This window comes from Gopherus evgoodei, unplaced genomic scaffold (genome assembly GCF_007399415.2).
Source record: "Gopherus evgoodei ecotype Sinaloan lineage unplaced genomic scaffold, rGopEvg1_v1.p scaffold_40_arrow_ctg1, whole genome shotgun sequence".
Classification (NCBI taxonomy): Eukaryota; Metazoa; Chordata; order Testudines; family Testudinidae; genus Gopherus; species Gopherus evgoodei.
The window spans coordinates 2,984,932-3,010,836 of record NW_022060061.1 but is presented as its reverse complement, the minus strand read 5'-3'; the positions used below and the strand labels follow the sequence as shown (position 1 = coordinate 3,010,836).

Genomic DNA, 25,905 nt, shown 5'->3' with positions numbered 1-25,905 from the left:
AAACCGAGCCCTGTGGGATGGGGGGCCCTGGCTGCAGGTTAGGGGCGTCACAGCAGACGTGGTATCCCTGGCAGGGGGCGGGAGAGGCCGCGCCACAGAGCGACTTGAGAAAACCTTGGTGGGCAAAGGGGAACGGCCTGAACTGGCTGCGTGTGGCTGGAGCCTGCAGGTGGGGGGATTTGCCACCAGGAGGCGCTCTCCGACCAGCCAGCAGTGCTGCCCAGGGATCCCCCTGCTCTGAGCTGGGGTCTCACCGCCAGGCTGGGGAGATCCAGCCAGGCTGAGTTTCCTCTTCCCCTCTGCTGGGCCTGGTGGCTCCCGGACACGCAGCTCCCAGGCTCCGGCTGGAGCAGAGGAAGGCGCCTGGTGCTGGGCGGAAGGAAAAGCAGCTCACAAGCCCCAGGAACGGGGCAGCTGCTGCCTGGGGGGGGCCCACTGGGGTCTCGGTTCCTCTCCGGGGGACCTACCCTGGGACCTCAGAACACTCCTGGACCAGCCTGTCACAGCTCCTCAGGGCACCCAGTGACAAAGCCACGCGGCACCTCCGGGCAGAGGCGGGACAGAGCCCAGGAGCCCTGGTGCCCAGTCTGACCTGGCCCTGCTCTAACCACTACACCCCACTCCCTCCCACAGCCAGGACACAGCCCAGAAGTCCTGGTGCCCAGTCCTGCCCTAACCACTACACCCCACTCCCCTCCCACAGCCGGGGGACAGCCCAGGAGCCCTGGTGCCCAGTCTGACCCGGTCCTGCCCTAACCACTACACCCCACTCCCCTCCCACAGCCAGGACACAGCCCAGGAGGCCGGGTGCCCAGTCTGACCCGGCCCTTCTCTAACCACTACACCCCACTCCCCTCCCACAGCCAGGACAGAACCCATGAATTCTGGTGCCCAGTCCTGCCCTGCTCTAGTCACTACACCAGGGGTGGGCAAACTTTTTGGCCCAAAGGCCACATCTGGGCACGAACATTGTATGGCGGGCCATGAATGCTCATGAAATTGGGGGTTGGGGTGCAGGAGGGAGTGAGGGCTCCAGCTGGAGGTGCAGGCTCTGGGGTGGGGCCAGGGATGAGGGGTTTGGAGTGCAGGAGGGGGCTCCAGGCTGAGGCAGGGGGCTGGGGCCTAGGGCAGGGGGCTCCGGGCTGGGCCTGAGGGGTGTGGGGTGCAGGAGGGGGCTCCAGGCTGGGACCGAGGTGTTTGGAGAGCAGGAGGGATATGTGAGGGCTCTGGGCTGAGACCGAGGGGTTCGGAGAGCAGGAGGGGGATCAGGTCTGGGTCAGGGGGTTGGGATGCGGGAGGGAGTCAGGAGTGCAGGCTCCGGGCGGCGCTTACCTCAAGCAGCTCCTGGAAGCAGCAGCACGTCCTCTCTCCGGCTCCTACACGGAGGCGCTGCCAGGCGGCTCTGCACGCTGTCCCGTCGGCAGGCACCGCCCCTGCAGCTCCCATTGGCCGCAGTTCCTGGCCAATGGGAGCTGTGGAACAGGGCTGGGGCAGGCGCAGTGTGTGGAGCCCCCTGGCTGCCCATATGTGTAGGAGCTGGAGCAAGGACATCCCGGTGCTTCCAGGAGCCGCGGCACGTGCAGAGCGGGGAAAGCCCCCGACCCCGCTCCCCAGCGGGAGCTCCAGGGCGGATTAAAAGGTCTGAAAGGCCAGATGTGGCCCGCGGGCCGTAGTTTGCCCAGCCCTGCACTACACTCCCCTGCCCTCCCCTCCCAGAGCTGGGGTAGAACCCAGGAGTCCTGCCCATCACTCACTGGCCAAACCCTCAGCCAAGCAGGCGCGAGTTCACCCTCAAGCTGAAGTTTCTGATTGGCCACGAGGTGCAATGATGTCTGACCTTCCCAGCCAATCAGGAGGCACCAGGCCAATAATCCCATCGGAGCCCAGTCTCCACAACCGAGGGGGGAGCAGCCCTTGGCCACCCGCTCTATGATTGGCCAGAGCCTGAGACATGCACCTCCCCTAAGCCAATCTGAAGGTAGCTGCTCAGGTAGGAGCCAGGTAGTCCGCAGCACCATGGGCCAATCAGAGGAGAGGGATAAAACTAGGGCTGTCCCCTCCTTCATGCCAGGGGCTGGGCCACGGATGGGCGTGGCAGTCCTGTGCCCCCCACCGCCCCTATGGGGGCTGCCAGCCCTGAGTCTCATGGGGGCCGTGTGGGGATCAAAGCCAAGCAGGATGATCCACACGCTGGGGGATGTTGGAGGAGCCCCGGGCCCCTGGGCCCTGCCCCCTCCTGGTGGGACCCTGTGGGTGCTCCCACGGCCCCTGGGTGGGTGAGGGCCGGCTCCCAAGCCCAGCCCCCACAGCCGGGACGGGGCGACCCCGCTGATCTACCTCCTAGGATCACACGCCGTGCCTGGGGTGTCCCCGACAGCAGGGCCAGCTCCCCCCAACACTGGTGTGGGACCGCCCCCTGCCATCCCCGTCCCCCCTTTTGTCCTCCCTCCATCTGCTGTGGAGTCGCGCGTTACTATGGGACCCCAGGGGAGCAGGGCCCCCCCGGTTCAGGGAGGGCCCATGGCTAGGCCGAGGGCACTCAGCTAAAGGACGGAGTCAGGGGCTGTGAAACCTCCACATGAGGGAAGGAGAAATCACAGAGGGAGAGAGGGAAAGGGAGGGGGCCGGAGGGATACAGCCCCCCAGGCAGGGAGGCTCTTAGGGACCGGGCCTGTGGGGCAGGCAGAGCCCCCCTCCCCCCCCCCCGATCCCTCCTGCTCCTCTCGGGCCGGCCCTTTGTTTCTCTTTCTCCAGTCCCCAAGTCCAAGTTCACCAGGGTGTGACATCATGTCTGGTTGCTCGGGGAAACCAGACGGGTCAGACGTGACTCTGGTTATGGGATGGGGGTGGAGCCCCTGGTCCCCCCCCTCCCCAAGTTCAATGAAGTTTGGGAAGAAGGGAATTGAGCCAGATCCTGCAGCCAAACCTCAGTCAGGGCAGACTGGTGGGGGGAGGAGAGTGGGAAGACTGGACGGGGGGAGGGGCTGTATCCCTATCTCCCCCCCATGTCATTTTTCCCTGGGGGGCGGTTAACACATGGCTCCACAGTGCCCCTTTGGAGTTGGGGGCAGCCCCAGGGTTCCTGCCCTGCTGGGATGGGACAGTGCCAGCGTGCGTGTGTGGGTGTGTCCAATTCTGCTGAAACTCCCAGGGATGTGGGAGGAATCAGCTTTTGGAAGGGGGGGGGCTCATCTTTACACCCAGAGTGGGGGGCGCTCATCCATAAGAAGTCCATTGCACCCCTTCCCCACCTGCCTCACTTCTGGAGCATCTCAGGCCCTCGGGGGTGCAGGGAGTGGCAGGGGAAGACGGGGTACTGGGGCCTGCCCCGGGTATCTGCACCCTCCTATTACGGGGAGCAGGCACACAGGCCCCTGCTCCCCCTACCTGCCTGCTCCCCCACCCCTCGTGCTCCCTCAATAATCCCCCCACAGAGTGAGTCCACTAATCAACCCCACAACTTGCCCTAACCAGCACCAAGAGAATAGCAGGGGCAGAGGGGACCCTGCCAGCCACCGGACCTCACAACACCTGCCTCGCTAGTCACCCCGTCAGTTTTACAAGCACCCAGAAGTGATCCCAAAACACGTGCCCTTTCCTAGCCCCTTAAGGCCAGAGCCCCCCAGACCCCCCATGCCAAGGGCTGGGTCTCTCTGTGGGCTGCTCAGGGCAGAGCCCCAGGGCCGGGGTCACCTGCTCAGCCAGGGATTTATTGGCTAATTGTCCAATTAACTCATTCCAGGGCCTAAGCCAGAGGCTGGTGGGGGCGGGACGGCCTCAGGGGCTCCACAGTGGGCCAGAGCCCTCCATGGGGGAAGGGTCACCTGCAGTGATGTGACACAGCCAGTAGAACCCAGGAGACCTGGCTCCCTGCCCCCTGCTCTGACCACTGAACCCTGCTCCCCTCCCCAAGCTGGGGATAGAACCCAGGAGTCCTGGCTCCCTGCCCCCTGCTCTGACCACTGAACCCTGCTCCCCTCCCCAAGCTGGGGATAGAACCCAGGAGTCCTGGCTCCCTGCCCCCTGCTCTGACCACTGCACCCTGCTCCCCTCCCCAAGCTGGGGATAGAACCCAGGAGTCCTGGCTCCCTGCCCCCTGCTCTGACCACTGAACCCTGCTCCCCTCCCCAAGCTGGGGATAGAACCCAGGAGTCCTGGCTCCCTGCCCCCTGCTCTGACCACTGCACCCTGCTCCCCTCCCCAAGCTGGGGATAGAACCCAGGAGTCCTGGCTCCCTGCCCCCTGCTCTGACCACTGAACCCTGCTCCCCTCCCCAAGCTGGGGATAGAACCCAGGAGTCCTGGCTCCCTGCCCCCTGCTCTGACCACTGCACCCTGCTCCCCTCCCCAAGCTGGGGATAGAACCCAGGAGTCCTGGCTCCCTGCCCCCTGCTCTGACCACTGCACCCTGCTCCCCTCCCCAAGCTGGGGATAGAACCCAGGAGTCCTGGCTCCCTGCCCCCTGCTCTGACCACTGAACCCTGCTCCCCTCCCCAAGCTGGGGATAGAACCCAGGAGTCCTGGCTCCCTGCCCCCTGCTCTGACCACTGCACCCTGCTCCCCTCCCTGAGCTGGGGATAGAACCCAGGAGTGCTGGCTCCCAGCCCCCTGCTCTGACCACTGCACCCTGCTCCCCTCCCCGAGCTGGGGATAGAACCCAGGAGTGCTGGCTCCCTGCCCCCTGCTCTGACCACTGCACCCTGCTCCCCTCCCCAAGCTGGGGATAGAACCCAGGAGTCCTGGCTCCCAGCCCCCTGCTCTGACCACTGCACCCTGCTCCCCTCCCCAAGCTGGGGATAGAACCCAGGAGTCCTGGCTCCCTGCCCCCTGCTCTGACCACTGCACCCTGCTCCCCTCCCCAAGCTGGGGATAGAACCCAGGAGTGCTGGCTCCCAGCCCCCGGCTCTGACCATTCCAGGTTTTGGAGACGCTGCCATGGTGATGTGGGCATGGCCGATGCCCCGTCCTGCAGGCATGAACCCCCCCCCTCGAGTCGCCCTCTCCTACCTGAGACTGCTGGGGGATGTTTAGAAAGTTGCCGTCCCGGGGTCCGATGCCGACAAAGCGGTTGGCAGTGGAGGAGCCTGGCGCTGCGAATGCTGGAGGGGAGAGAGGCAGAGGGCGTGAGGGGGCTGGGGGTGGGTTCGGGGGAGAGTACTGGGGGCTGCAGGGGAGGACGTTAGGAGCCTGGGGCTGGAGAAGGGAGGGGTTTAGGGGGCTGGGGGGAGATGGAGGGCATTAGGAGGCTAGGGGGGACAGTGAGGTCTGGGGGAGGGATTTAGGGGGTCAGGGAGGGCATTGGGGTCAGGGGGAGGATGTTAGGGGTTGAGGAAGGTGTTAGGGATCTGGGGGGAGGGCATTGGGGTCTGGGGGCAGGGGGAGGGTGTTAGTGGTCTGGGGTAGGGCATTGGGATCTGGGGACAGGGTGGAGGTGTTAGGGGGCTGGGGGAGGGCACTGGGATCTTGGGGAGGGGAAGGATGTTAGGGGGCTGGTGAGGAAGATGTTGGGGTGGGAGAAGGGTGCTAGGGGGCTGTGGCCATCACTGGGATGAGAGAGGGTGATATGGGGCAGACACGCCCCTGGCAGGGCTGAGCTCTGCCCCCCTGCCCCATACAGAGCATCGGGCAGAGGAATCCATAGGGATGGGAGGGCTGGGGGGTGATGTTTGAAGGGGGCTGCTCCAGTTCCAACATCCGCAAAATAATTATCCGCCCATCTCAAGCTCCCCTCAAGAGCGAGTGACCGTCATGATCCCGCAGGAGATGGGTCAATATCAGGGCTGCAGGTCGGGAGTGAGGGGCACCGGCAGAGCTGGGGGGAGCCCAGGGCTGGGATAGCAGGGGCTGGAGGTTGGGAGTGAGGGGCACCGGCAGAGCTGGGTGGGGGGCAGGGCTGGGAGAGCAGGGGGCTGCAGGTCAGGAGTGAGGAGCACCAGGAGAGCTGGGGGGGCCCAAGGCTGGGGGAGCAGGCGCTGCGGGTCGGGAGTGAGGGGCACCGCAGAGCTGTGTGTTGGGGGAGGATCAACCATTGCTCTTGGGGGGTAGGGGGGGATGCAGTTAGTTCACCCCCCCATGCTGTGTCCCAGTTTAGTTTCCTGCCGTGGGGGCAGGGCCATGTGCAGCACAGCTGCTCCAGGCCTCAGTCGCCCTCCCCCAGGTGGTCCTGGCCCAGCAGATGCCCGTGTATGGAGCTGGCAGGGCCCTGCCCCATGGGCAGCGATTGGTGCCCTCCCCTGGGCCTCGTGCCCCTGCCAGAAATAACTGAGCTCAGGCCTCTGGCATTCGGGGCTGGGGGGCATCGCTGGGCACGGGGGGGCTGGAACCTGTGGATCCTGGCTGGGGCAGCAGCTGGGGCCAGGGGGAAATCAGAGCATTGCACATCCCCCAGGGCCTTGAGGCCGGGCCCCACGTACCTGCCGGGCCCCACATATGCCCCAGGCCCCACATACCTGCCAGGCCAAGCCCCACGTACCCGCAAGGCCAAGCCCCATGTACCCACCAGGTCAAGCCCAACATACCCTCCAGGCCCCACATACACACTAGGCTGGGCCCCACGTACCCGCCAGGCCGGGCCTCACATACCAGGCAGGCTGAGCCCCATGTACCTGCCAGGCTGGGTCCCACGTACCTGCCAGGCTGGGTCCCACGTACCTGCCAGGCCCCACGTACCTGCCAGGCCGGGCCCCATGTACCTGCCAGGCTGGGCCCCACATTCCTGGCAGGCCGAGCCCCATGTACTTGCCAGGCCGGGCCTCACATACCAGGCAGGCTGAGCCCCATGTACCTGCCAGGCCAGGTCCCACGTACACGCCAGGCCCCACGTACCTGGCAGGCCAAGCCCCACGTACCTGCCAGGCCCCACGTACCCGCCAGGCCCGGCCCCACATACCTGCCAGGCCCCACGTACCCGCCAGGCCAGGCCCCACATACCCACAAAGCCCATAGACCCCAGCCGGGGCCTGGTGCAGCGTCCCTGGCTGCTGGAGGCTGCAGGCAGCCAGGGTCACCTGCCCCCCACTGCCAGCCACTCTCCCCCTGCAGCCCCACGGCTGCCGGTGCCCAGGCAAAGCTGCCCAGGCAGCCAGCAGCCCTTGCCGGTCCCCATAGCCTCTGGAGGCTCCTACTCCCCCGCTGGGCTGCCAGCTGCAGGGTGGGGGGGAAAGAGGCACCTGCCCTCCCCAGGTGGAGTGGGACAGATCCTGGCCAGCAGGGGGCAGCGTCCCGAGCAGCACAAATCCCTCCTCCCACCCCAAAAAGCTGCGGATTCTTCCTTACCTGTCCTCCGCCCGCCCGCCCGCGAGGAGTGGGTGCAGCCGCAGCGGGCATGCACCAGAGACCCCCCCGCCCCCCAACCCCCCTGGCTGGACTGAATGGAGAATGCAAACGGGAGGGGATGTCATGGGACGGATGGAAAGAGTCCAAAAAAGAAAGAAGGAAAGAAAGACAATGGAAGAGATGCCCCCCCCATACACACACCTAGCGCTGCCCAGTACACACACCTAGCGCTGCCCAGGAGAGACCACAGAGCCCTGGGAAGAGAACCCAGGAGTCCTGGCTACCAGCCCCACCCCCTGCTCTAGCCACTAGACCCCACTCTCCTCCAAGGGGACCCAGGAGTCCTGACTCCTAGACCCCACTCCTGCTCTAACCACTAGACCCCAGCCCCTTCCTCCCCAGGCGGGGGATTGGACCCAGGAGTCCTGGTGAAGGTAGCACTGCTATGGAGCTGAACTAGGAGGGGGTACGGTCGACACCCACTGACCCCCGATCCCTGGTGCCCCGTTCCCCTTCCTCCCCACACAAACTCCTGGGCACTGCCAGTCCGGGCGGGGGGGCGGGAATTTACTGGGCATTTTTCTTTCCTTTTGTTCAGCCCCGCCCCTGAGAGTTGCCATGGCAACCGACAAAATAATAATAAAACAGAACAAAACAAAGACCCCAAAGGCGGCCGAGCCGGCGGCTACTGCATCTTAGCGCGGGTGGGATGGATGGCGGCGGGTGAGGGCAGGCAAACGAGAACGCACAACACTCGATGATGGCATGAAGCCCTGGCCCGCTGGCAGCCGGCTACCCCCTGTGTGCCCCCTAACTACCCACTATCTGCCCCCTATGTAACCCCCACCTGCCCCTAACTACTCCCTGCCTGCCCCCTAACTACCCCCGCCTGCCCACTAACTACCCCCTACCTGCCCACTAACTACCCCCACCTGCCGCCTAAGTACCCCCCAACTGCCCTCTGGCTACCCCCTGCCTGCCCTCCGGCTACCTCCTGTGGACCCCCTACCTGCCCACTAACTACCCCCCGCCTGCCCTCTGGCTGTCCTCTATGTACTCCCCGCTTGCCTTCCGGCTACTCCCTACCTGCCCCCTATGTACCCCTACCTGTCCCCTAACTATCCCCTGCCTGCCCTCCAGCTACCCCCCGCCTGCTGTCTGGCTACCCTCTGCCTGCCCTCTGGCTACCCCATACCTGCCCCCTAACTACCCCTGCCTGCCCTCTGCCTACCCCCTACCTAATCCCTATGTACCCCCACCTGCCCTCCGGCTACCCCCTACCTACCCCCTAACTACTCCCTGCCTTCCCTCTGGCTACCCCCTACCTACTCCCTAACTACTCCCTGCCTGCCCTCCGGCTACCTCCTACCTGCCCTCTAACTATCCCCTGCCTGCCCTCCGGCTACCCCCTATGTACCTCCTGCCTGCCCTCTGTCTGCCTCCTAACTACCCCCTGCCTGCCCTCCAGCTATCCCCTACCTATCCCCATGTACTCCCTACCTACCCCCCTATTTACCCCCTGCTTGCCCTCCAGCCAGCCCCTACCTACCCTCTATTTGCCCCGTGCCTGCTCTACGGCTACTCCCTACCTACCCCCATGTACCCCCGCCTGACTGCCGGTTACCTCACCTGCCCCCTACCTACGCACCTTCTCATCCATCCATCTTCGTACACACACCCCCATCCATCCATCTCCACGCATACACCCCCATCCATCCATCTCCATACATACACCCCCTCCATCCATCCATCCATCCATCTCCGTACACCCTCCATCCATCCATCCATCCATCTCCGTTCACCCTCCCTCCATCCATCTCTGTACACCCCTCCCATCTATCCATCCATCCATCAACCCATCTCCGTATACCCCTCCCATCCATCCATCCATCTCCATACACACACCCTCATCCATCCATCCATCTCCGTACACCCCTCCCATCCATCTATCCATCTATCTCCATACACACACCCTCATCCACCCATCCATCCATCACCGTACACCCCTCCCACCCATCTATCCATCCATCTCCATACATACACCAACATCCATCCATCCATCTCCATCCATACACCCACATCCATCGATCTCCGTACACCCCTCTCATCCATCTGTCTCCATACATACACCCTCATCCATCCATCCATCCATCACCGTATACCCCTCCCACCCATCTATCCATCCATCTCCATCCATACACCAACATCCATCCATCCATCTCCATCCATACACCCACATCCATCGATCTCCGTACACCCCTCTCATCCATCCATCCATCTCCATACACACACCCTCATCCAACCATCCATCCATCCATCCCCGTACATTCCTCCATCCATCCCTGTACACACACCCCCATCCATCTATCCATCTCCATACACCCTCCATCCATCCATCTCCGTACATTCCCCCATCCATCCATCCATCCATCCATCCATCTCTGTACACACACCCCCATCCATCCATCCATCTCTATACACCCTCCATCCATCCATCTCCATACACACACCCTCATCCACCCATCCATCCATCACCGTACACCCCTCCCACCCATCTATCCATCCATCTCCATACATACACCAACATCCATCCATCCATCTCCATCCATACACCCACATCCATCGATCTCCGTACACCCCTCTCATCCATCCATCCATCTCCATACACACACCCTCATCCATCCATCCATCCATCCCCATACATTCCTCCATCCATCCATCCATCCCTGTACACACACCCCCATCCATCTATCCATCTCCATACACCCTCCATCCATCCATCTCCGTACATTCCCCCATCCATCCATCCATCCATCTCTGTACACACACCCCCATCCATCCATCCATCCATCTCTATACACCCTCCATCCATCCATCTCCATACACACATCCCCCATCCATCCATCCATCCATCCCCGTACACCCTCCCTCCATCCATCCATCTCTATACACACACCCCCATCCATCCATCCATCCATCTCTGTACACACACCCTCATCCATTCATCTCCATACACCCTCCATCCATCCATCTCCATACACCCTCCATCCATCCATCGATCCATTCATCCATCTCCGTACACACACCCCCATCCATCCATTCATCCATCCCTCCCTCCCCATCCCCATCCCTACCCCCATGTATCTAAGCTTCACATTTCTCTCCAGCTGTCCCTTCTCCCCCTTGCCCCCCCCCTCTGCCCGGCGGCCTGGCTGGTGGCTCTGTGCGTGAGGACCAGGCTGGGGGTGGGTTTGCCTGGGGGGTTGTGTCGTCGCTGTCGGGCGTCCACTTACAGGGTGATGTAGGTGTCGGCGCTCCGCCCTCTGGGTTAGTGCTGGTGGATTTTGTGTCAGGCATTGGAAGGGGCACAGGTCTGGCCACAGGTGGGGGCGGCGGCAGCAAAAATGAGCCCGTGACTTTGCCCTGGCCGCTAGCGTTAGGCTGCGAACAACATAAATACAAGGACGCGTGAACGGCGAGCCGAGACAAGGCAACGGTAAAGATGCAGTACCGGCCGGCGGCGCCGGGACGGGGCGCTGGGGCTCGCTGTGCTCCGGAGTTTACTGGGGATGCTTTTCCTCCAAAAAATCCTTTGGTTACCAAAAAACTGGACTTGTTTTAAAAAAAGCAAAGGGTGGGAAGAGTGTCTGTCCGTCGGTCGCTGGCCCGTCCCCCCACTCCCTGGCTAGGCCCTGCCCTCTGCTCCCTTCGCATCCTCGACCTGCTGCCCCCCGCCAGATCTCCATGGCCGTCGCTCGCCTGGTCATTCGCTTGCCGGCCGTGGGCAATGGCGTCTCCCCTCCATGCAGAACCCGGGGAAGTGCCACCTGGTGTGAACTGGCCAGCCCGGCGCTCCGTCTTCAGGGTTCCAGGCCCACGGTGGAGCCCAGGGACCAGTGCTGGGCAGGCCCAGGAGAGGGACGGAGGGGGAGGCGGGGAGAGGAGTGTGATCTGTGAAGGCTGGCCCTGAGCGGGACCGGCAGGGGAGAGCCAAGGAGCAGGTGCTGCAGACGCGTCTTCTCTGCCCGGCGTCCTGCCCTGGTTTCTCCCCGGGGGCATGACTCAATGCTGTCTCTGCGCTGGGCTCCAGAGATTTAACGCCAGCCGCTGGGATGGGCGCAGCCCTCCCAACCCCGGTGCTGCCCCGGCGCGTGGGCAGGCCGTGGCGTGAGCCGACTGTCCAGAGTGGCGATCGGTGGCTGGACGTCTCCTCTAGGCACGACGCTCCAGAGCTTCAGAGTCCCCTGCAGCCGGTGTCCAGGCAATGGCTGCACACGACCTCCGGCGGGAGGCGCTCGCGGACCGAAACGGGTGTCACGGAGGCACCCCAAGGGGCACCAGCCACCCCTGGAGGGCAGAGCTGATTGTGTCCTAAGCACGGATCACTGAGTGTCCCTGTCCCGTGCTTCTGGGGGACCCCTGGGGCCGCGCCCAGCACAGCCCCCCCATCCTGCAGGAGCCGGCCCGAGGCGCAGTCTCATGGCAACAAATCACTCCAGGGGTCTGGGTTTGGGTGGAGAAAATCGCCCGTGACAGATGTCGTGCTGCTGAGGCCCCGCCCCCAGGACCTACTCTGAGAGGCCCCGCCCCCAGGACCTGTTCTGAGGCTCCACCCCCTAGGGTCTTCTCTCAGGCCCCGCCCCCAGGACCTGTTCTGAGGCTCCACCCCCTAGGGTCTTCTCTCAGGCCGTGCCCCCAGGCCCTGCTCTGAGGGGCCCCACCCCCAGGACATTGTGATGCGGAGGCCCCGCCCTGTAGAACTCTACAATGCTGAGAGGCCCCGCCCTCAGAACCTGCCCTGTGAGGCCCCGCCCCTAGACCCTGCCCTGTGAGGCCCCGCCCCCTTAGCAGTTTCTCTTCTAGAACTCCTCAGGTTCCAGAGCGATGCTGGTTCTAGGCTGGTGGTTTTCCAGAACCTTCTAGATGCTGCAGGCTAGCGCATCCCAGTGGCTGCGACAGGATGTGGGTGGGCCCAGAGCCCCACTTTCGACTTGGCCCCCCACCCTGGAGCTCCAGCACCCCTAACATGTCATGTTCCCTCTTGACCCCTTAGCTGGCCCCAATATCCCAATCCAGAGCAGTCCATGGGGCAGGAAGCCCCTCGCTCCTTGGCGGGCGCATCAGGCCCCTGCGCTACATCAGCCCCCGATGCCCCGACCGGGATCACACTGCCTGTCCCGTGCCCCCCAGAGACAGAGAGAGACAGAGAGAGAGGAGAGGAGAGGAGAGAGAAGAGGAGAGGAGAGGAGAGCCATGGGGGGCCTTGTTCCCTGGCCAGCGCCCCCCCAGGGGCTGCATCCAGAGGGGCGTGGCCAGCGGCGCTCACCTGCCCGGTGCCCTGGCCCGACCCATCAGAGCAGACGAACTGCACGAACTCCTTGAGCGAGTCCTGGCCGTGGTGATGGTGGTAGCGGATGGTCGGGTGGGTGAAGTAGGGGCTGGACTGCTGGATGATGGAGCTCGACGGGAAGTGCAAGGCCGAGGCTGTTGCCCGGGGGCTTCCTGAGACAGGGAGAGAGAAAGGGGGTGGGGGTCAGGGATCTGCTGGTAACAATTGCTGTGTCCGTCCCCCGCTCCCCTAGCAGTTCAGGCCCTGTCCTCTCACTCCCCCCCTCAGCCACCCGCTGGGCCCTCCAAGCTTCAAGGCCCCAAGCGCCTGGCAGAGGGGCTGTTATGGGGCTGAGCCCCACATCCTGGTCTCTCCCTGCTTTCACTGTCCTGTAAGAAGGCAGGGCTGGGTCGTCATTCCACGACTCCTCTCCGAGAGACTCTCTGAGAGCTGGAACCCTGGGCACCAGCCCTGATGGACCTGCCAGCGGGCAACACCCGGGCACCGGCCCTGACGGACCAGCCAGCGGGCGCCACCCGGGCACCAGCCCTGACGGACCAGCCAGTGGGCGTCACCCGACACGGGCCCTGACGGATCAGCCAGTGGGCGTCACCTGACACGGGCCCTGACTGACCAGCCAGCGGGCGCCACCCGGCCACCGGCCCGGACGGATCAGCCAGCGGGCGCCACCTGGCCACCGGCCCGGACGGATCAGCCAGCGGGCACCATCTGGGCACCAGCCTGGACGGATCAGCCAGCGGGCGTCTCCCAGGCACCAGCCCGGACGGATCAGCCAGCGGGCGCCATCTGGGCACCAGCCCCGACGGACCAGCCAGCGGGCGCCACCTGGGCACCGGCCCCGATGGACCAGCCAGCGGGCGCCACCTGGGCACCGGCTCTGACGGGCCAGCCAACGGGTGTCACCCGGGCACCGGCCCTGACGGACCAGCCAGCGGGCGCCACCCGGGCACCAGCCCTGACGGACCAGCCAGCGGGCACCACCCGGGCACCAGCCCTGACGGATCAGCCAGCGGGCGTCACCCGGGCACCAGCCCTGACGGACCAGCCAGCTGGCGCCACCCGGGCACCGGCCCCGACCGAGCAGCCAGCGGGCGCCGCCCGACACTGGCCCCGACAGACCAGCCAGAGGGAGTCACCTGGGCACCAGCCCCGACAGACCAGCCAGCGGGCGCCACCCGGGCACCAGCCCCGACAGACCAGCCAGCGGGCGCCACCCAGGTGCAGTTGCCACTATAGGGCTCAGGGAACTGGCAGGGGCGCAGCACCAGGGGGCAGTGCTGCAGCTCCCAATCAGCCGGGCTTCTTCCTTTCGGGGACCCCTCGGACCTCACCTGGGGAGGCCACGTCAGCCGGGTGCGTGGGGAGGCCAAGTCCTGGAGACCGAGCCTTGGTCAGTCCATTGAGTGAAATGCCCTCCAGGCACCCCCATCTCCTCCAATCCCCCAAGTCACTCCCTATCACCACTGTCCCCCCGTCACATCCCTGGCCCTTCATATGCCCCCACACTGGTCACCCCCTCAATCACCCCCTGCCCCTTCAAGGCCCCCACCTCAGTCACACCCCCACTGCCCCCAGAGAGACCCAACGACCCCGAGTAGGGCCTGCATGAGCCCCCCAGGACCTGCGCAGACATCCCACTGGCACAGGCTGAGGAACCCCCAAGCAAACCCACAGGAAGGGCTGAGCCACCAGGGACAGTTTGAGTGAACCACACCCCACCCAGCTCTGCCGGTGCCCCTCACTCCCGACTCGCAGCCCCTGCTAGCCCAGCCCTGGGTCCCCCCAGCTCTGCCAGTGCCCCTCACTCCCGAGCTGCAGCCCCTTCTAGCCCAGCCCTGGGTCCCCCCAGCCCTGCCAGTGCCCCTCACTCCTGAGCCGCAGCCCCTTCTAGCCCAGCCCTGGGCCCCTCCAGCCCTGCCGATGCCCCTCACTCTGGCTGCCTGGGGTCCCGGGCTTGCTGGTCACTGGAAGCTCCCTGCCCGCTATGGTGCTGGCATGGGACAGCCCAACACTTGGGACCCAGGCATCCTCGCCTGCGGCGCTTTGGGACCAGTAACGGTGGCTCCACTTGCTCCCCGGGAGAGAAGGGACCCCCCTGGTTACATGCGGCAGGCCAGCTCCTGATCCCAGCAATGCCAGAGTCACTCCATCAAAATCCCATCTAATCCAGATCTGTCTAAATCCTGGCTATTCTGGAATCACTCTGGATTAACTCCTCCAAGATCCCAGCTATTCTGGAGTCACTCTAATAAACCCTACTCAGGCAATGATCACCTAATGCAGCCGAAAATGCCCTTTCCCCTGCATCCTTAACCCTTTAGCTGCCTCGAAAAAGGAGAGACAGAGACAGAGAGGAAAAGCGAGAGATGAGTTGCCAGAACCACTGTGGCTTGGAGGGACAGGGTCCCTGCCCCCCCTTCCCCCCAGGATAGCGGCTTTGGTTCTCACCTGGTCTGACTCCTGCAAGGACTGGCAGCGGGTGGTGGCTGAAAGCCATTCTTGGGGAGGTGCTGTGGGTGGAGAGGGCGCTGCAGAAATCCAGCTTCCCTGACTTCTTCAGGGAAGCCGGTCCTGGCAAGGAATCAGCGAGAGAGGGCAGGTTTAACAGGCGGAAAGATGGATTAGTCTCCTGCTTGAGTTGCCCCTGCCCGGCCTGGGCCCCCAGCCGCTGCCCTGCCCTCCCCTCGCTGCCCTGCATGGCCCTGCCCATCAGGCCCCTCCAAGAGCCCAGATTTTGCCAGCTGAGTGTCTCCCTAGCCCTGGGCATCCACACACACGGCCAGGCCCCGGCGATCCCGCCATCGGCTTTCAGGGTCCCCCTTGGCTACAAAGGCCTGTGTGTTGTTTGGGAGCCTGGATCTGCGGTGCTCTGATTTGCCTCCTGGGATCTGAGTCTCAGGCCTCCACCTGCAGGGCCGGACTCTTTCAGCCACAATTTTCCCGCATTCATGTGACTCCATAAGCTGGAGATTTATGGACCAGGTGTCATCGCTTGGATCCCCCAGGCCCAGGCCAGTCCAGGCACTCAATCCCACCCCGCCGCTGCCACCCATCTTCCCTCGCCGGATCGGCATGCCCTGCCTCCCCAAGCTCTGGGGTGTCTCCATTTTGGGGGGTTCACGCGCCAGCCCCCTGAGGCTGGATTTGGAGTAGGAGGAGGCAGAAGACACCGGCCGGGCCCAAATTACAGCAGGAGCCTCCCCAACACCCTGAGTTCCACAGCGCCATGGGCCCTCGTGCCCACCCCAGAGGCGGCTGCATCCTATTGCACTGAATGCAATTGAATCGCTTTGGTACTGGTTGTGCTGAAGGGTGCTGTGTAAACGACACAGGGTCACACCGTCAACCGGGCTGGCTGGGGGTGAGGGGGAGGGGGGGGTCAGGGAATGGGACATGGGGCCTTTCCCATCCAGGGGGCACCAGGTCTGATCTGGCCTTAGGGAGGGGACTGCCTGGCTTGGAGGGGGTGGGGGGGATGTGAGCTAGGGCCTTTCCCCTCTTGGAAGCACAGGATCCAGCCCATCCCGAGTTGGCGGTGAGCACAGGCCCGCTGGCAGCAGGGGGTCTGGGGTCTGGGATGGGGAAGACGCTGGGGTGGGCTGGGAGGTTCTCCCTGAAGCTGTCCCCACCCAGGGACGCCTGGAGAAGTTGGAGGCCAGGGCAGCCAGGAGCTGAGGCGGACGAGCGGGCGCTCTAATGCCAGTGAGTGGCACAGCTCACCGCCCATCTCCCGCGCCCTGGGCTCAGCCGGTTCCTGCTCCTCTCGTCCCACCCGAGGGGGCTCCGGGGCCCAGGGAGCGCGAGCAGCTCCACCGGGAGCCTGCCTTCTTCTGCCAGCTGCCTGGCACCTGATCTCGGAGGAGCTGCCAGCCAGCTGCAAACACCTGTGCCCGTCAGATGGCTGCCAGGCCCTGCCAGCCCTGCACTGTGCTGCTGAACGGGCCATTTGTCGGGGACAAACCCAACGCGGCGGGGGAAGGGCAAATGCCACACGATCCCCATCCCCGTGCCAGGCTGGTGCCCGGCTGGCTGGTAGGGGAGGGAGATCCACATGACCATCTGCCGGGGGGGAACAGGCCCGGCGTTGGCTGCACCTAGGGGGATCAGAGGTCCTGGGTTTATGGGGACCCCCCGAGATTTGGGGCTTTGTCTTGTACCCAGTGTCTCTCTTACCCCCCCACCCAGCCTGATTTCTCCCTTTTGCTATCAGGTTGCCCAGCTGCACCCGCCAGGGCACCATATCAAACCAGCCATAGGGCGCAGTCCGCTCTGGGCTGCGGGGTGGGAGTGAGGGGCACAGGCAGAGCTGGGGGGGGCAGGGCTGGGCTGGCAGGGGCTGCGGGGTGGGAGTGAGGGGCACCGGCAGAGCTGGTGGGAGCAGGGCTGGGCTGGCAGGGGCTGCAGGGCGGGAGTGAGGGGCAACGGCAGAGCAGGGAGGGGGGCAGGGCTGGGCTGGCAGGGGCTGCGGGGCGGGAGTGAGGGGCACCGGCAGAGCTGGTGGGAGCAGGGCTGGGCTGGCAGGGGCTGTGGGTTGGGAGTGAGGGGCACAGGCAGACTAGGGGGGGCAGGGCTGGGCTGGCAGGGGCTGCGGGGCGGGAGTGAGGGGCACCGGCAGAGCTACGGGGCAGGGCTGGGCTGGCAGGGGCTGCGGGGCGGGAGTGAGGGGCACCGGCAGAGCTAGGGGGGGCAGGGCTGGGCTGGCAGGGGCTGCGGGGCGGGAGTGAGGGGCACTGGCAGAGCTAGGGGGGGCAGGGCTGGGCTGGCAGGGGCTGCGGGGCGGGAGTGAGGGGCACCGGCAGAGCTAGGGGGGGCAGTGCTGGGCTGGCAGGGGCTGCGGGGCGGGAGTGAGGGGCACCGGCAGAGCTAGGGGGGGCAGGGCTGGGCTGGCAGGGGCTGCGGGGCGGGAGTGAGGGGCACTGGCAGAGCTGGTGGGAGCAGGGCTGGGCTGGCAGGGGCTGTGGGTTGGGAGTGAGGGGCACAGGCAGACTAGGGGGGGCAGGGCTGGGCTGGCAGGGGCTGCAGGGCGGGAGTGAGGGGCACTGGCAGAGCTAGGGGGGGCAGGGCTGGGCTGGCAGGGGCTGCGGGGCGGGAGTGAGGGGCACTGGCAGAGCTGTGATGGCCCAGAGCAGCCTTGTTCCTGGGTTTGGTGCCACCATGCCCTGTGCCAGCGGCAGCTTGGGGGCAGCTGCCGGTGCAGCACTGGGGGGCTGGGCTTCTCTCGGGGCCCCCGACCCTCCATCTGTTCTGCAAACTGCCTCCTACGATGCCTGCTGCCAGCGCTCACCCCATCGACAGCACCAGACCCCGCCCCCTTCACCCATGCTGCGGCGGGCATGGTGCCCATGTTGGCAAGCGTCTCTGCTTTGTGAGTGTGAGCTGGAGGGGGTGATGCCTAGTGAGGGGCACCCTGACCCCCAGGGCGGGCAGTGCCTAGGGCAGTAACCTGCTGGCCTGATGGGATTATAGACCAAGGCTTTGCCATCTGCTGGGATGGCACGTGCGCTGGCCCCTACCCCCCCGTTATCAGGTGCTTGTCCCCAGCCCCATACGTCTGGGGCCCAGGAGATCTGGATTCGGATTCTGGCACTCAGAGTCGCTGCCTATCTATGCCTCAGTTTCCCCATCTGATCCATCTGCTGCCTGCTGTGTGTCTGCAGCACCCGGTGCAGGGGGCACCCCAGGACTAGGCTGGCCATAGGGGTTATCACTGGGGCCCCAGCCAGCCAGCCAGCCCCGGTGCTGATCAGACCTTGGCACAGACAGAATGGAAACCATGCCCAGTTCACACTGGCAGGGGAAGGGGCTCACCACAGTCTCAGAGCCAGGAAAAGAACCAACAGGTTCTGGCTCCCAGCCCCCTGCCCTAACCACTAGACCCCACTGCCCTCCTTAGAGAGGAGTTTCTTTGAATTGTTCAGAGCTGAGGAGCCAGAGGGGGGTGAATGGAGCGAGACAGACGGACAGACAGAGATGGACGGACAGAGAGCAGCTCCCAGACAGTCTGACCACTCACTGCCCCCCGCCCCCGAATGACACGCTGGGGGCTCGCCTGCTAATTCCTTACAGGAGCCAAGATGCTCTGGCCCCCTGCTAGCCCAGCTCTGCCCTCCTGCCCTCTCTCGGTGGCCCTCATTCCCGACCCGCAGCCGCTGCTAGCCCAGCCCTGCCCCCCGAGCTCTGCCAGTGCCCCTCACTCCCGACCCACAGCCCCTGCTAGCCCAGCCCTGCCCCCCGAGCTCTGCCAGTGCCCCTCACTCCCGACCCACAGCCCCTGCTAGCCCAGGCCAGCCCCTGAGCTCTGCCGGTGCCCCTCACTCCCGACCCACAGCCCCTGCTAGCCCAGCCCTGCCCCCCGAGCTCTGCCGGTGCCCCTCACTCCCGACCCGCAGCCCCTGCTAGCCCAGGCCTGCCCCTGAGCTCTGCCGGTGCCCCTCACTCCCGACCCACAGCCCCTGCTAGCCCAGCCCTGCCCCCCGAGCTCTGCCAGTGCCCCTCACTCCCGACTCACAGCCCCTGCTCGCCCAGGCCTGCCCCTGAGCTCTGCCGGTGCCCCTCACTCCCGACCCGCAGCCCCTGCTCGCCCAGGCCTGCCCCTGAGCTCTGCCGGTGCCCCTCACTCCCGACCCACAGCCCCTGCTAGCCCAGCCCTGCCCCCCGAGCTCTGCCAGTGCCCCTCACTCCCGACTCACAGCCCCTGCTAGCCCAGCCCTGCCCCCCCCCACTGCCGGTGCCCCTCACTCCCGACTCACAGCCCCTGCTAGCCCAGCCCTGCCCCCCCCCCACTGCCGGTGCCCCTCACTCCCGACCCGCAGCCCCTGCTAGCCCAGCCCTGCCCCCCCCCCACTGCCGGTGCCCCTCACTCCCGACCCGCAGCCCCTGCTAGCCCAGGCCTGCCCCTGAGCTCTGCCGGTGCCCCTCACTCCTGACCCACAGCCCCTGCTAGCCCAGCCCTGCCCCCCGAGCTCTGCCAGTGCCCCTCACTCCCGACCCGCAGCCCCTGCTAGCCCAGGCCTGCCCATGAGTTCTGCCGGTGCCCCTCACTCCCGACCCGCAGCCCCTGCTCGCCCAGGCCTGCCCCTGAGCTCTGCCGGTGCCCCTCACTCCTGACCCACAGCCCCTGCTAGCCCAGCCCTGCCCCCCGAGCTCTGCCAGTGCCCCTCACTCCCGACCCGCAGCCCCTGCTAGCCCAGGCCTGCCCATGAGTTCTGCCGGTGCCCCTCACTCCCGACCCGCAGCCCCTGCTCGCCCAGGCCAGCCCCTGAGCTCTGCCGGTGCCCCTCACTCCTGACCCACAGCCCCTGCTAGCCCAGCCCTGCCCCCCAAGCTCTGCCAGTGCCCCTCACTCCCGACTCACAGCCCCTGCTAGCCCAGCCCTGCCCCCCAAGCTCTGCCGGTGCCCCTCACTCCCGACCCACAGCCCCTGCTAGCCCAGCCCTGCCCCCCAAGCTCTGCCGGTGCCCCTCACTCCCGACCCACAGCCCCTGCTAGCCCAGGCCTGCCCCTGAGCTCTGCCGGTGCCCCTCACTCCCGACCCGCAGCCCCTGCTCGCCCAGGCCTGCCCATGAGCTCTGCCGGTGCCCCTCACTCCCGACCCGCAGCCCCTGCTCGCCCAGGCCTGCCCCTGAGCTCTGCCGGTGCCCCTCACTCCCGACCCGCAGCCCCTGCTCGCCCAGGCCTGCCCCTGAGCTCTGCCGGTGCCCCTCACTCCCGACCCGCAGCCCCTGCTAGCCCAGGCCTGCCCCCCAAGCTCTGCCAGTGCCCCTCACTCCCGACCCGCAGCCCCTGCTCGCCCAGGCCTGCCCATGAGCTCTGCCGGTGCCCCTCACTCCCGACCCGCAGCCCCTGCTCGCCCAGGCCTGCCCCTGAGCTCTGCCGGTGCCCCTCACTCCCGACCCGCAGCCCCTGCTCGCCCAGGCCTGCCCCTGAGCTCTGCCGGTGCCCCTCACTCCCGACCCGCAGCCCCTGCTAGCCCAGGCCTGCCCCCCTGCCCTCTCCTGGTGCTCCTCACTCCCGATCTGCAGCCCCTGCTAGCCCGGCCCCTAGATGCCGAATGACTCTGATACTCCTGTGACTTGGACCAACCAGCTCCCGGCCTCACCCCAGTTTCCCCCCAACGCAGCCCCCAGGCCCACATCCTGCTATGGGGCAGCTGCTCTCTGCCCCCTACCCCAGCATACAGTTTGGCCCAGCTCTTCCCTGCAAAGGCTGCAGTGCAACCGTGCCCCATGGCTTCCCAGGGCCCCGCATGGAGACATGGGGAGCAGGAAATCTGGGGGGGGAACCCCCTCACTCCAGGCACAGCCCTGGGATGACAAGGGGGCCCATACAGGGGAGGAGCTGGGGATCGTTGCAGGTTGACCCCTGCTGGTGTGTTCTGTGGGGAATGCACAATGCCCAGGTGGGCCCACGCCCGGTCCCTGCCCTGAGCTGCGCCCCCCCCCATACCTGCGTCCACGTCGTTGGGCCAGCCGCTGGACTGGCTGCTGCCGGCGGCGGGCGAGCGCCCCGTCCCGGGGTAGAAGACCTCGTCCACGGGGCTCTCCATCTCGCTGTCATCCAGCGACTTGGGGCGCTTGGTGGAGCTGGGGGGGCAGCGAGGGAGAGAGGTTGGGCAGGGTGAAGGCAGGCTCAGGGCCTTTCCCCTCTAGGGGGCGCTGGCCCTGATTGGCCCCAGGGCAGAGTGACAGGCGCACTCAGGGCCTTTCCCCTCTAGGGGGCGCTGGCCCTGACTGGCCCCAGGGCAGGGTGACAGGCGGGCTCAGGGCCTTTCCCCTCTAGGGGGCGCTGGCCCTGACTGGCCCCAGGGCAGGGTGACAGGCGGGCTCAGGGCCTTTCCCCTCTAGGGGGCGCTGGCCCCGATTGGCCCCAGGGCAGGGTGACAGGCGGGCTCAGGGCCTTTCCCCTCTAGGGGGCGCTGGCCCTGACTGGCCCCAGGGCAGGGTGACAGGCGGGCTCAGGGCCTTTCCCCTCTAGGGGGCGCTGGCCCCGATTGGCCCCAGGGCAGGGTGACAGGCGGGCTCAGGGCCTTTCTCCCCTAGGGGGCGCTGGCCCCGACTGGCCCCAGGGCAGAGTGACAGGCGGGCTCAGGGCCTTTCCCCTCTAGGGGGCGCTGGCCCCGACTGGCCCCAGGGCAGAGTGACAGGCGGGCTCATGGCCTTCCCCCTCTAGGGGGCGCTGGCCCTGACTGGCCCCAGGGCAGAGTGACAGGCGGGCTCATGGCCTTTCCCCTCTAGGGGGCGCTGGCCCCGACTGGCCCCAGGGCAGAGTGACAGGCGGGCTCATGGCCTTCCCCCTCTAGGGGGCGCTGGCCCTGACTGGCCCCAGGGCAGGGTGACAGGCGGGCTCATGGCCTTTCCCCTCTAGGGGGCGCTGGCCCCGACTGGCCCCAGGGCAGGGTGACAGGCGGGCTCAGGGCCTTTCCCCTCTAGGGGGCGCTGGCCCTGATTGGCCCCAGGGCAGGGTGACAGGCGGGCTCAGGGCCTTTCCCCTCTAGGGGGCGCTGGCCCTGATTGGCCCCAGGGCAGGGTGACAGGCGGGCTCAGGGCCTTTCCCCTCTAGGGGGCGCTGGTCCTGATTGGCCCCAGGGCAGGGTGACAGGCGGGCTCAGGGCCTTTCCCCTCTAGGGGGCGCTGGCCCTGACTGGCCCCAGGGCAGAGTGACAGGCGGGCTCATGGCCTTTCCCCTCTAGGGGGCGCTGGCCCTGACTGGCCCCAGGGCCGGGTGACAGGCGGGCTCAGGGCCTTTCTCCCCTAGGGGGCGCTGGCCCCGACTGGCCCCAGGGCAGAGTGACAGGCGGGCTCAGGGCCTTTCCCCTCTAGGGGGCGCTGGCCCCGACTGGCCCCAGGGCAGAGTGACAGGCGGGCTCATGGCCTTCCCCCTCTAGGGGGCGCTGGCCCTGACTGGCCCCAGGGCAGGGTGACAGGCGGGCTCAGGGCCTTTCCCCTCTAGGGGGCGCTGGCCCTGATTGGCCCCAGGGCAGGGTGACAGGCGGGCTCAGGGCCTTTCTCCCCTAGGGGGCGCTGGCCCTGATTGGCCCCAGGGCAGGGTGACAGGCGGGCTCAGGGCCTTTCTCCCCTAGGGGGCGCTGGCCCTGATTGGCCCCAGGGCAGGGTGACAGGCGGGGAGGGGGGAACAGGGGTGCTGGCTCGGATGCAGTCCCAGGCCGAGGACAGGTGGGGAGCAGGGCACGGGGCCTGTCCTCTCTAGGGGGCATTGGCCCCCATGGGCCCCAGGGCGGGTGGGAGTGGTGCCCGTCTGACACCAGAGCCGGGGCAGAGGCCGAGGGCGCCCGGGGCAGAGGGGAGGAGCCCCCGGCCAGGCAGACTGGAGCGTACCTGGTGGAAGGAGGTGACGTTATGGACCGCCGGCCCAGAGTCACCTGGTTGATGTTGTAGTAACTGGGGCTCTCCAGGTCTGCCAGGGAGAAGTTGGGACCCGACGCCGTGGCCACGGGGGCTGTGGGAGGAGACACAGCGGGTGAGGGGCAGCGTGGGGCACCGGGCACGAAGGCCTCCGCCCCGCAGCTGGTGCCAGGGGTACTACGCCCGCTACAGACCAGCTGCTGGGCACAGCAATCACCCGACACTCAGGGCCCAGTTAAAGCAAGTCAAGGCCCTAGTCACGCCCCCATGTGGCCTATCCATAACCCCGCCTCTGCCCCATGGCCCCGCCCCCGCAGGGCAACAGGCTCAGGCTCTCTGCAGGCTCAGGCAGTGTCGGTTACGCTCAGGTCCCATTTCCGAGCTTTTCTCCCCAACCGCAGGGGCTGGAAACTTTTCCCTGTCCTGGGAGAGCTGCTGGGCCCGTGGCCCCCTGGCCCCAGCCCCCCTGGCTCTGCCAACAGTGCCCAGGCCTTCACCCGGCCCGGGGTGACTGGCTCAGCTTTGCTCAGTCCCCAGGTCGGGCAGAGATGACAGGCAAGGAGCCCAGCTGCTGCTCAGCCACGGGGCGTGTTAGCGTCCTCCTCTGGAGTGCCCACCTCCCCAACCCCCCCACCCCCCAGCAGCCATTGACCTGGCTCCCCAGCCAGCCTATGGGCATGCAGGGGGCCTTTCCCAACGCCCCTAGGATCCAATTCCCAAGGGGGAACTGAGTGAGATCAGGGGGCACAGGGCAGGGGGAAAATAGATCGATGGAGTGAGATGGAGACAGAGACTGATTCTCCTGCTGAGCCGGCCAGTGTCTCCATATCCTGCCATGGGCGCCCCGTGCCAGCCAAGCACCCGTCATGGGTGCCCTGTGCCAGCTTCTCTAGCCCACCCCCTGGAGGCATACGAGGAGGTGAAAGGACCCCCAGGGGGATCTAGGGCCACCCTCTGAGGCCGTCACTCACTCTGGGACACTCGGACCAGCTCCGTCACGTTCCAGACACCCGACGTCACAAAACAGTCCTGGAAAGTCAAATGCCCTGAAGGGAGGGACGAGATGGGCATCAGCGGGGCAGCAATCAGGGCATGGAGCAAGGTGATGGACACAGCCGGTGCCCTTCACTCCTGACCTGCAGCCCCCTGCCAACCCAGCCCTGCCCCCTAAGCTCTGCCAGTGCCCCTCACTCCCAACCCGCAGCCCCTGCTAGCCCAGCCCTGCCCCCCCAGCTCTACCGGTGCCCCTCATGCCCCCAACCCGCAGCCTCTGCCAGCTCAGCCCTGCCCCCCGCAAGCTCTACCGGTGCCCCTCACGCCCAACCCGCAGCCCCTGCTAGCCCAGCCCTGCCCCTCCAGCTCTACCGGTGCCCATCATGCCCCCAACCCGCAGCCTCTGCCAGCTCAGCCCTGCCCCCCGCAAGCTCTACCGGTGCCCCTCACGCCCAACCCGCAGCCCCTGCTAGCCCAGCCCCGGCCCCCCCAGCTCTGCTGATGCCTTTCAATCTTGGGGCAGGGAAGCAGGGCAAGGGATATGTGGGGTAGACAGGGGGGCTGTGGGGGGTTCTCACTAGTGGGCAGTGGTCTGATAGGAGGATGGGGAGATGGGGGCTGTTGGGAGCTAGGGGTCATGGGGGACTTTGGAGGGTCTCACCCTTGGGCAGTGGCTTGATGGGGGGCTCTAGGGATCTCTCACCGTTGGGCAGTGGTTTGCTGGGGGGATGGGGAGATGGAGGCTGTGGGGGGTGCTGTGGGGGCTATGGGAGGCTGTGGGAGGGTTCTATGGGAGGCTGTGAGGGTCTCTTGCCATTGGGCGGTGGTTTAATGGGAGCTGTGGGGGGACCATTGAGGGGCTGTGGGGGGCTATGGGAGGTTGTGGGGGGGGCGATGGGGGGCTGAGAGGATCTCTCACCGTTGGGCAGTGGTTTGATGGAGGCTGTGGGGGGACTATGGGGGGCTGATGGGGGCTATGGGAGGTTGTGGGGGGGTTCTGGGGGGCTGTGAGGGTCTCTCACCATTGGGCAGTGGTTTGATGGGGGCTGTGGGGGGCTATGGGAGGTTGTGGAAGGGCGATGGGGGGCTGTGTGGGTCTCTCATCGTTGGGCAGTGGTTTGATGGGAGCTGTGGGGGGACCACAGGGGCTGTGGGGGTTTATGGGAGGTTGTGGGGGGCAATGGGGGGCTGTAGGGGGTCTCACCATTGGGCAGTGGTTTGATGAGGGCTGTGGAGGGATGCTGTGGGGGGCTATGGGGGGCTGATGGGGGCTATGGGAGGTTGTGGGGAGGTTATGAGGGGCTGTGGGGTCTCTCACCATTGGGCAGTGGTTTGATGGGGGCTGTGGGGGGCTATGGGAGGTTGTGGGGGGCAATGGGGGGCTGTAGGGGGCCTCACCATTGGGCAGTGGTTTGCTGGGGGGATGGCGAGAAGGAGGCTGTGGGAGGCTATGGGAGGGTGTGGGGGGGCGATGGGAGGCTGTGGGGATCTCTCACCGTTGGGCAGTGGTTTGATGGGGGCTTGGGGGGGACCATGGGGGGCCTGTGAGGGGCTATGGGAGGCTGTGGGGGTTATGGGGGGCTGTGGGAGGCCATTGGGGGTCTCTCACCGTTGGGCAGTGGTTTGATGGGGGCTGGGGGGGGCTGGGGGGGTCTCTCACCGTTGGCAGTGGTTTGATGGGGGCTGTGGGGGTTATGGGGGGCTGGGGGGGGCTGGGGGGGTCTCTCACCGTTGGCAGTGGTTTGATGGGGGCTGTGGGGGTTCTGGGGGCCTGTGGGGGGCTGTGGGGGTCTCTCACCGTTGGGCAGTGGTTTGATGGGGGCTGTGGGGGGCTGGGGGGGTCTCTCACCGTTGGGCAGTGGTTTGATGGGGGCTGTGGGGGTTCTGGGGGGCTGTGGGGGGCTGTGGGGGTCTCTCACCATTGGGC

At 66.2% G+C, this 25,905-nt stretch overlaps 1 protein-coding gene across 15 annotated transcripts in view; it reads right to left on the bottom strand.

Moving 5' to 3' along the window:
- The window catches only part of NFIX (nuclear factor I X), a 198,728-nt gene that overhangs the window by 8,257 nt on the left and 164,566 nt on the right, over nt 1-25,905 (bottom strand). For 12 of the 15 annotated variants that reach the window (XM_030546138.1, XM_030546139.1, XM_030546135.1 and 9 more), the window contains 7 exons: nt 23,957-24,031; nt 22,959-23,079; nt 21,070-21,206; nt 15,073-15,195; nt 12,601-12,776; nt 10,568-10,715; nt 5,007-5,098 (listed from right to left, as the gene is read on the bottom strand). In XM_030546138.1, coding sequence (XP_030401998.1) covers nt 5,007-5,098; nt 10,568-10,715; nt 12,601-12,776; nt 15,073-15,195; nt 21,070-21,206; nt 22,959-23,079; nt 23,957-24,031 — 872 coding nt within the window. The remainder of the gene's footprint in view (nt 1-5,006; nt 5,099-10,567; nt 10,716-12,600; nt 12,777-15,072; nt 15,196-21,069; nt 21,207-22,958; nt 23,080-23,956; nt 24,032-25,905) is intronic. The other 3 variants (XM_030546145.1, XM_030546143.1, XM_030546146.1) reach the window with 3 other exon arrangements.